This window comes from Urocampus carinirostris, chromosome 7 (genome assembly GCF_059441175.1).
Source record: "Urocampus carinirostris isolate Australia breed hairy pipefish chromosome 7, RoL_Ucar_1.0, whole genome shotgun sequence".
Lineage (NCBI taxonomy): Eukaryota > Metazoa > Chordata > Actinopteri > Syngnathiformes > Syngnathidae > Urocampus > Urocampus carinirostris.
Genome location: NC_142355.1, coordinates 19,110,982 through 19,121,611, shown reverse-complemented (window position 1 = coordinate 19,121,611; position 10,630 = coordinate 19,110,982). Strand labels below are relative to the sequence as shown.

At 40.7% G+C, this 10,630-nt stretch overlaps 1 protein-coding gene across 3 annotated transcripts; it reads left to right on the top strand.

The window, feature by feature from the left end:
* The first annotated feature begins 323 nt into the window (after nt 1-323).
* Nucleotides 324-9,349, top strand: ctdspl2a (CTD (carboxy-terminal domain, RNA polymerase II, polypeptide A) small phosphatase like 2a). Of its 3 annotated transcripts, none has more exons than XM_088339984.1 (13): nt 324-603; nt 2,186-2,400; nt 3,482-3,611; nt 3,712-3,858; nt 3,949-4,176; nt 4,817-4,913; nt 6,223-6,334; nt 6,424-6,510; nt 6,583-6,645; nt 6,727-6,806; nt 6,888-7,014; nt 8,241-8,336; nt 8,424-9,349. In XM_088339984.1, the coding sequence occupies exons 2-13, from the start codon at nt 2,209-2,211 to the stop codon at nt 8,487-8,489; spliced, it is 1,425 nt and encodes a 474-aa protein (XP_088196110.1). In that variant the 5' UTR covers nt 324-603; nt 2,186-2,208; the 3' UTR covers nt 8,490-9,349. The 3 variants fall into 3 exon arrangements, with proteins under 3 accessions (XP_088196110.1, XP_088196108.1, XP_088196109.1); XM_088339982.1 differs by having other exon boundaries at nt 338-603; nt 3,482-3,617; XM_088339983.1 differs by lacking the exon at nt 324-603 and adding an exon at nt 689-1,293 and having other exon boundaries at nt 3,482-3,617.
* The last annotated feature ends 1,281 nt before the right edge of the window (nt 9,350-10,630 follow it).

The window sequence follows — 10,630 nt, the reverse complement described above, 5'->3', positions numbered from 1 at the left end:
AAACATCTGTTAATGTAAAGGTTAATCTGCTGGAATAATATTTTCGATACTCTGCTGCATTGTTCGGGGCTGACCACAATATTTACGGTAGCTAAAAACAAAAATGTCCCCCCAAAATTTTAAAACACCTTGAATGTACTTTTTAATACGACTCCAATATAGAAAGTAGGTTGTTCTGACGCTCGAAAAAATAAATTAGAAGATCTAAGAATCGACGATGGAGAGCATAACGCTATGTTCAATCTGCCTCTAATGTATATTTCGTTTCGATTTTAATCGTCGTTAACGGTGCCTGTTTTGATACATTTCGAACCTCGATCTGCGAAACCTGAAGGACATCCGTTTTTCCACTTCACGCCACGTTTGTAGGTTCGCGCGCGCGCATGTCGCATTCTCGCGCGCGCTCGCGTATGTTTGTGATGAGGAGGAGGCGGGAAATGGCGTCCACAGACATGGCCGTTCTATAACTACCGACAGCGACAGACGCCGCTGGCCGTGCAACTGCTCCGACCACCCCGGCGGGCGCCGTCGCGGCTTCCCGGCCGCAGAGCTAAAAACGACACGGGACGTTTTGAAAGCGCTTTGTCCATTTTCCCCAATTCTGTGAGTACAAGGGCGCCATCAACATGTGTGTTTGTCCCCCCGCTTAGCTTGCCTTCTAGCTAGATGCTAGCCAGCGAAGGGGGCGTAGTCTAATGGCTGAAAATAGTCGTGGAAGGAAACAAAACAACACCAGAGCGTAGCATTGGTAAATATTGCTCTGTTTACTCCCAGGCATTGGACGCGTTGGCTTGTCAAAAACACGCCCGGACGTACCAATGTATCGCCAATGTCATCATTTCCCCTCTGTTTGTTAGCCTGGTAGCTAGCTGCGGCTAAACGTTAGCGCCGACCTGACAACGTTGACACGTTAAAAGACGAACAATGTAAACAAGTCGACGGTTGTCATCATTTCGCCAGACGCTCAATTCGTCAAGTTAAATAGCGGCACGTTAACGTAAACCATCGCGGACTTGACGTATCGGGTGTCCGGATGTTAATGGTGAGGGCATCTCGGCAAGGCGGTTTTAAAACGGGAATTAAATTCAAGACGCTCAACCGGGATGGTCGCAATTTGAATGCGATCACATTTATTAGTAGACACGATTGGCATATCGAAGATCGGAATTGATCCACTAAGTGTAGCGGTGTGAACGGCAACGTGGGGGAATGTTGACATCGTGCGCGCTGCAATGTGAGAAGATGAGTCGGAGCAAGTGATGTGCAGAGGACCCGTCAAATCGAGCTTTCATCGTGGGTTTGATTATGTTTTTACTGCAGGTTTTCTTAGGTTTCTTGTATGCTTTGTGTGCGATGTGCAGAAAGGGATTCAAATGAAGTTAAAAATATTCAGTTATGTCATGCGCTTGCTAAAAGTCCAACTTCTGAATGCAAAGTAGCACAGGGATGCAACAAAAGATTATTTAAATAACCAAATATTATTTTGATTGTTTTGTTGACAATTCAGACAAACTATTGTTTCAATCCATATCACATAATACTTGCTCTACAAATCCATAATAGAAAATATACATTTATGCTGATTGAGAGATTGGTATGGCCAGTGACATGTCAGAAAAAGGAAAAAAATATTGATCATTATTTTCTAAAGTAAAGACTATTTACCCCAAATCATATTCCTCCAATAATCCCGTAAGTATTTTAAAGAGAGAAAACCGATGGAAAACTTGTAAAAGTAACACAAACAGTTATGGGTTGACTAATAAAAAGGAATTTACGTGATTATGAACAATACAATTTGGATACCAGCATCAAAGAACTGTGTGTTTGTAATTTAACGCAAAGATAATTGGTCTCCCCCCTTAAAATACCATTAGTGCAAATCAGTTAATAATGATTTTTGAGAATTTCAGAGAAATTCGAAGGGTAACTAAAAAAAATGGTTGTATAGTTGTTGATTGATTTGATAATTGATTATTGTGGATCCATTGGTTAGTGTCTGCCCCTATGTTTTTCATACTTAATATGTATTCCCACGTTTCAGCAATTATCATATGATAGAAAATACAAAATTGCTAATTTGATATTGATAAATAACTGTCATAGTGCTGTTTTTAACTCACCATCTCAATAGCACTTTTTAATTCTGCATGTGTCAATAAAATATGAATGCCTCTCTTGTCAGATCTTTCTATGTGATGCTGGAGCATGATGCGGCTGAGAGCGCGTAAAGCTCCTCGGCAGCCCACCATAGGCCGTCGAGCCCCCACGTGCCAGGCCAAAAGGAAACGCTGTACGCTGGAGGCTCCCCTACTGAGAAGAGGCCGAGGCAGAATGCCCAAGAATGAAACTGGCCTCTTGTCTACCATCAAGAAGTTTATCCGGGGAGAACCCGTCAAGGTAGACCTATTTGTGTATAGCATCATTTGGGAACCTATGGCTCTATTCGTGAGTACGAATGCCTCGGTGACAGAATTTATTATGTGCAAACTTTCTTCCAAATTTGAGTGGGGGAAGCCTACACATCTTTACGTGAAGCTTAACTAATGTGAAATACACAGTGGTACTGACTAGTGTATAAGGTACGTTGTAACTAGAGTTTACAGTCAAGATGTCACTCCCCTAAAACTTGTTTTGGCTGTTCATCACAAATGAATCCGTTATGTGGAAGCCCATTAAATAATCCATGTTCTCAGTTGAGACACCATATGATGAAAATTCACCCAAGAAAAACCTGTCGATATGCCAAAAACATCAGAAAAGCACCCAGAATAATTTGATTGGGTGAGCGGTAAGAACGAGTTGAGCTATGCAAAGACCGCAAGCACTGCTGTCTCTCACCCTGCGCCGGGATCCTCGTTTGCGGAAGTTGGTGAAGTTTTTACAAATAACTGCTTGCACCTTGTTTTGAAACTATTGTTTATGAAAAAAAATCAGGTTAAAATAAACCTCAATGATTTTAAGTAATTGAGGGAGGGAAACATTTTTAAAGTGGTATATTTGCTGACATTTGGAACACAGTTTCTGGCATTATTCTTACTTCCTTAATTGGATCAAATCATCAAATGCCACACAGTGAAATAAAATGTGCTGAAGAATAAGCTTTTGTCTAAATAGGGTGTTTGGAGGTTGGGTTGAATTTTGTCTTAGAATATATGGTGTGGCTCTTTTAAAATAAATAAATAAATAAATAAAACATTTTGCTTTTATGGCTCTGAGTCAAAAAGATTCCTAGCCCCTGGTGTAAAGCATTCTCTTAGTCCAGTGAGTCATCATTAAATTGGAAAAAATAGATTTATTATAATCAACAATACTAATGCGTATTCTGCGTGTGGTGCACCGATGTGAGTTCTATCCACCTGGGGCTAACTACTATCTGGTGGCACAATTATTAAACCAGAGATTGCAGCTTAAAAGGACATTTATTTTCAATAAACCACAGATCATTGTATCACTATAGCTATGTTTTCATATTTTGTAGGTGGAAACAAATATTCCCGCCAAAAGGAGTCGCGTCAATTGCAGCATGAAAAGTGACCTCATCATGTCAGTGCCGCAAACACGAGGCCTTGCTAACAAAGCAGTCTCTAGAGTTTGCAGAAAAAGTCCAGGTAAAGGTATGTTGTCATGGTGCAGCTATTAAGCATTAAACGATAACCCTGTTTCTGATGTTGATTTTTTTTTTTTTTTTTTCAACTGGTTTTGGTTTAGGTGCAATAACATGCGACAGCAAGCCTTTGAAACCAAATGGCAAACTAGAGGTTTCGGTCGATGGAGCGAGCAGTCCTCCGCACACCACCCTCCTCGGAACCATACTCTCTCCTGTCTTCAACTTTTTCTCACCAGCAACCAAAACTGGTAAAAATCCAATCAAATATCTGGACTTCTCTGGTGCGTAAGCTCGTGCCGTTTCTGCGGAAAAAGTATCAAGTGTTTATTTTGACCTAGCAACGCCTGGTTCCGACTCTCCCGGCCAAGCCGTGGAGGCCGAAGAGATTATGAAGCAGCTGGACATGGAGCAGGCTGAAGAAATGCCCAGCAGCACGCTTACGTCCTCGGAGGGCATCGGCGCCTGTCACGTTTTGCCGCTTTTGCCTCCGAGGCTCCAGATGAGCACGGACGTCGGCGTAGAGGACGCGCAGATTGCCACTGAATGTGACATGCCGCCGTTAACAGGTGCGATTAACTCACTGCTCTTGTTTTTTTAATTCATCGTTTTTGGAGTCTGCAAAATCCAGCCATACCAGTGCAGCTGTAACTATCAGTGTTTCCAATACATTGGAAGATTCAAGCCGGCCGCCAGGGTTTAAATGACCCTGCCAGAGTCTGATGAAATGGTATTATTAAAAAATAAGATATTTCTAAATATATATAAATGTGCAGTTAATTAAAATAACTTTGAGATTTCTCATTTTATAAATGATCTCAAATACCATGGTGTGAATTTGTGCTGCGTATCTGACAGTCAGAACAAATCTTGATCAGCCAGTCCCTCCCACATCTAAAGTGCTTACTTTCACTGGTTGCTTTTTTTGTTGCTCAACACGTACAAAGATTCAGGTGTTGCGGTGTTTGTCCCACCCCACCTGCACTGTGAGTAGACAGCTGAGTAAAATGTGACATTGACGAGTGTCAAATGATACTGTACTTTTGCGAAGCCTGGAACGGATTAGCAAATTGACATTCAAAATGCGCGTCTACTTATGAAGTTTTTAGGTTGCGATGCTACTCACAAAATGTATCAAATTTGTTAAGAGTTACCACTGTATTCTCACATTGTCGTGCAGATGAGGTTAACCTATTCTGTTTCCGGCAGCTCCCCCTGGTTGTTTGTCAGAAAGCAGCTATCCACACACGTTACCCCCCGCTCCTGCCGAGCCGTCGTACGAGGAAGAATGGGAGGTGTTTGACCCGTAAGTTTTTGAGAACAAATATCCAATATCTTTCCTCATATCTATCTACCCTGGTCATATCCCTCGAGAGGGGTGACCGACAGCAAGACACATACAAAAAGGGAAAAAGTAGCAAACAAACACACACAAAAATTTTTGGACCATTTTTTTTTTTGATTTGATAAATATCTTGCTAGATAAAATGAATACATGATGAAAAATGGCAAAGAAAGAAAAATGTAGCCAGCTGTTTGAATGCTGATGCATATAGATGCTAAGATTTACTCCTACTCATCCTGGTTCAATCACTTCTCAACTCATTGATCTTCCCTTCTCTCGCATGTACTTTCGTTCCATAACCCTGCCACTTACCACACACTCTGAAATTTGCCTCCCCTAGATAGTGGTCTGAATTCCACCAGCTTCACCTCTCAGTACATTCATAATCAACGATATCTCACACATATTCCTATTGATCAACACGTAGTCCATCAATGCTCTCAACCGTTCGTCCATCTGCCACTCTAATCCATGTGTACTTATTGACATTCTTCTTCCTACCAATAACTACGATCCAGACACATTTCAATCAGTCTCTCGCCACTCTCATTTACTCCTGGGACACCAAATCTTCCAATCACCATTTCCATCCTCTAATAACCAACTCTGGCATTCAAATCTCCCAACACAACCACATGACAATTCAATCCAAACTCTGCCACACACATTGACACATCTGCCAGCACCGGAACCATACACACTCAGAAACACCCACATCTCGCTTCCCAACTTGACCTTAACCCACATCCAGTTCAAGGACACCTCCTTCCATTCCAGCACTCTCTCACTCACCAACAAAGCCACACCTTCCCTAGCTGTCCCTGTACTCACAAGTGACACTTTGCCTACCGCATCGCCAAAACACACCTCACCTTTCAACTTGGTTTCATTCAGTGCAAAGAGATCCAACCTTCTCTGAGACAAACTTCCATTCCACCCTCTTAATGTTACTACAACCACGCGCATTCAGCACCCCAAGTCTTAGCGTGGTTTGAAGACGCTACCCCTCTCCCACCCTCTGTGTAATCTTGCGATATCAAGCTCCCCTGCTCCACCTCCTTTAGACGCCACTTACGTCATATTGGAGATAGAGTGGGAGAATTCTTGTTTTCTGCAGCAGCACACTGATGTAAGCATATTACTCACACTGCATCCAGGACCCCTTGGACCAACTTTTCAACCCAATGTGACCTCCGACTCAAAACGTTTGCCTGCCTTTGGCGTAGTTGAATAATTTTTTTTGTGACGTAACGTTATTTTTTGGTACCAGGTACTTTTTTATCAAGCATGTGCCGCCGTTGACAGAAGAGCAACTGACACGCAAACCAGCGCTACCTTTGAAGACACGCAGCACGCCCGAGTTTTCGCTCGTTCTCGACTTGGTAAACAGCAAAAACTAGAATAATAAAATTCAAAAAGCCCCTTTTCTACTTGTGATATGATAGACTTTCTATTTTTGAACCTCCTTCAGGATGAAACTTTAGTTCACTGCAGTTTGAACGAACTAGAAGACGCAGCGCTGACGTTCCCTGTGCTCTTTCAGGATGTCATTTACCAGGTAGGAAGTTTGTATTGCTACCGTGTACACGTGCAAGTCCCTGTTAAAATGTGTTCTCTTATTTCTGGGAAGGTGTATGTGCGTTTAAGGCCGTTTTTCCGGGAGTTTCTTGAGCGCATGTCTCAATTGTATGAGGTAAGGTTTTCTTTCCCCTCCAAAACTGGACTTGATCTACATTTTGTGAAAATAAAATAAAAAATCCCGGTCACGTTTCAGATTATCCTCTTTACTGCATCAAAGAAAGTGTACGCTGACAAGTTGCTCAACATCCTCGACCCCAAGAAGCAGCTGGTTAGGTCAGTAAAAGAAATACCAAATAATCTGGGTAAAGAGAATTTCAAACGTGTGTTTCAAGCGATGTTGGTGTGTGTTTTCAGACACCGTCTGTTCCGTGAGCACTGTGTATGTGTCCAAGGAAATTATATAAAAGACCTCAACATTTTGGGACGGGATCTTTCCAAAACAATAATAATTGACAACTCACCGCAAGCCTTTGCCTATCAGGTAGCAACCAGCACTTCTCAATTTTCGGGGCGATGAGTGGGCTAAAACCGGGTACACGATACACACACTGCAAATCCCACGTCTCAATTTTACCGTGTGTCCTGATTAGTGTATAAAAACTGCAAAAAATGTAATAAGATTGAAGGCTGTTAATGCTTATTAGCATTACAAACAGTAGCAATAGTTGTTTTTGTTGTTGTTGTTCATACTGAAATAAACAGGGTTTGTTTTGAATGTGCAGTAATCCCCTTTATCGAACTTTATTTTTTGTGATTTTGCAGATTTTTGTCGTGCATTGTTTTCTGCATTCTGATTGGCTAATAAAACATTCCGCTTCTTCTCAACCCTTGCTCAGAAGAGCAGTGACATACACCTGAATCACTTGTCCGACTGAACTTATATATTTTTTTAATGATAATTTTTCGTTTTGTCTTGTTCAATTCAATTACTCCGGTTTCAGTGGGCGGTGCTGTTCCCTGCAATTTAAAGCTGCAGAATACAATGATGATTGGAAATAATAATTTGACAGTACAGAATTTATTTTATGAAATATAAACTTATAAACTACAGTACTTTTATTGGGAATGTTCTTTTCGCGATAAGATTTTTATGCCATATTTTTGTTTTCCAATTACGTCCACACGATAGCGACAAAATATCTGAGGATAAACAGTGAATAGTGCCCGTTTTCAATGCTGTTTGGAATCAACAGTGCACTATAAAAGCAAGATTATTTAAAAAAATATAATTTGACAGTAAAAATGTAATTTGTCAAAACTTAATAAAGTACAGTCCATTTATCAAACAAATGCTTGAGCCTGTTAATTGGGTTTGTTCTTCAGGTTCAATGTATAATAGTATTTAATTAATTAATCAAGGTCTTACTTTTTGTATTTCGCCTATCGCAGGTTATTTTTGGAACGCAACCCCTGCGAAAAACGAGGGATTACTGTATTTTTCAGGTGTTGTTTTGCAACCATACAGAAGGAAGGTCAATCACATGTTGCTTGATTTATAGTACTCCAGTGACTAAGCAAATTGTATTTTGTCTTGCAAGCATGTATTAAAGTTCCTAAATCGGTACGAAAATTGGAAATGCAACATTTACAAAAAACATGACTCACATTTTATTAAAAAGAAATTTGCGTTGACATTTTTTTTAATGTAATGTCGTTGACTAATAATCCTGAGAATTTACGTTTTTGGGGGGTGTGTTTATGTATCAGCTCTCCAACGGAATCCCGATCGAGAGCTGGTTCGTGGATAGAAATGACAACGAGCTTCTCAAACTGGTACCTTTCCTGGAGAAGCTGGTGGAGCTGGTAGGAGATGCCGACCAACATGCATCGAGACCTGTCGTTTCATGTTTCTTTGCGCCACAAATGGTATTTTTATCGATCTGTTGACAGAAAGACGATGTCCGACCACACATCAGAGAGCGCTTTCGCTTGCACGACCTCTTGCCTTCAGATTGAGCAGCTGGTGTCCCCAAGATGGGAAGAAAAAAAATAACCTCCACAAGGAAGGCTTTATTCAGTGACTTTCTCAAAACACTCCAATATTGATACATTTTTCAACAAATTGAAAAATGCAAAAAAAGAAAAGAAAAATAAGGAAATGGATGTTTATATGCAGACATACTACCAATGTGACTGAAACTCTTCATTGGAAACGTTTTCTCCACCATTTCGTGTGGACTGAACCGAATGTGTTTGGCCAGTCAAATGTGTATTATAATTACAATTTTGTTGTAAATATATGTACAGATTGTTTTTTTTCCCTTTGGTTTTTAAGACTTTGTTCAAATTTGAGTATGGGTTTGTTGAATTTTTTTTTTTTGAGAAGGGGGGGGAGATAAGTGTTATGTTTGCAGTATGCCTGCTTTAATTATGTGATGCTTTCTTTCCTCCATTACATGCAGTTGTCTGTTTAAAAGGTGCAGTAAAAAATATGTTACGGTTCTGTAAAATAAGATAGTTTAGACTCTTACCTGAATACCAAGCCATAATGGCCACTCCCTTATTTTGGAGATTTCTATTCGCAACTCGGATCATCGGTGATGATGATAAGGGCGATGACATGCAGCCCATTTGTAAGATGATGTCATAACCGTGAGTTTTTCTAAACCGATGTTTCGATCCCCATACTTCAGGGGTGGGACGACGACCTAACACCAGCCATTGCTTTGGATACCTGTTTTATGGGGGTGGGGGGAATCCCTTGTGAGGGATCTTTCTGATGTTGGCGTTACAAGTTTTGACTCTTGAATGATTGACCATGATGTATTCAGTGTTATTCAATGGTTTTCCATGAAAATAAATATGTTTTTATAGGACTGCTTGTACGTGCATGAAGGACGGCCAGGAAGATGATTCACATGCCTCATATTTGGTCTTCACCCTTTGTCACTCTGATGAAACAATCACGATAAAACTTCAAAAGGCCTGAAAAATGATGCAAATCTGACCAATGTATCCAAACGTAAATTGTTTCTAGATAAGTGCTGTTTATACAGTCATGATACTTGAAAGGCACAGTGAGTGTAAATCTTGTTCAAACGGGATTGCGTCCCTTTCTAGGGTCTTATCTCACGTGTGGGCACAAGCAGCCAGTTTTTTTAAGTACTACTTTTAAAGATGTGTATCTGTGCTTTTCATGTGCCCCTTAAACATGATATTTTTAATTGAGTACATGGCCAACATTTAAATACAATCTTCAATTTTTGGCACTTAATATATGTATATTTTTTTATCATTAATTGTTTTTATTCATAAATATTAAATTCCATGCGGTTTAAAGCAACACTTCTGAACTAGCCCGATTGCATTTTGAGTTTTTCAATACAGATGATCAAATTCAGTGCTTAAAACTGAGAAAGTTTTTTTTTCAATATAAATCAATACATCTACCTACAAATTTTGAGTGTTGTGAACAAATTACAAGAAATAATCTCTTCACAAACAAATTGAATAGAAGTTGAGCATGAAAATGTAAATTCAAAAAATTATAATATTTCCCTGTGTATTGCCAAGGTATTTGAGTCAGGACTGTATCGACACACACCCCAATCAGCCATTTTGCGTACAGTCAATGCCCGGCCCCCTAAGAAAAACTAAACGTAAAGGCCTTGGACTCTATATGTTTGCCCACTCCTGGTTTATCTCCTCAGAAACAATGGGAAATTGTGTACAAAATGAGGGCAAACATATCAGGTGGAAAATTCTAGAATAACAAAATACAAAAGAATAGCTCCCGATCGGGCAGCACGGCGGCGCAGTGGTTAGCGCGTGTCCAGCCCAGTTCTGAGGTCATGAGATTGAACTTTCCTGTGTGGAGTTTGCATGTTCTCCCCGTGCTTGCGTGAGTTTCCACCGGGCACTCCAGTTTCCTCTCGCATTCCAAAAACATGCATGTCAGGTTAATTGGCCGGTCACAATTGTCCCGAGGTGTGAATGAGCGAGTGAATTGTCTGTCTCTGTGTGCCCTGTGAGTAGCTAGCAACCAGTTCAGGGTGTCCCCCTATCCACTGCCCGAAGTTAGCTGGGATGGGCTCCAGCACCCCCGCGACCCTACTGAGGATAAGTGGTGCAGATAATGGATGGATAGCTCTAGATCA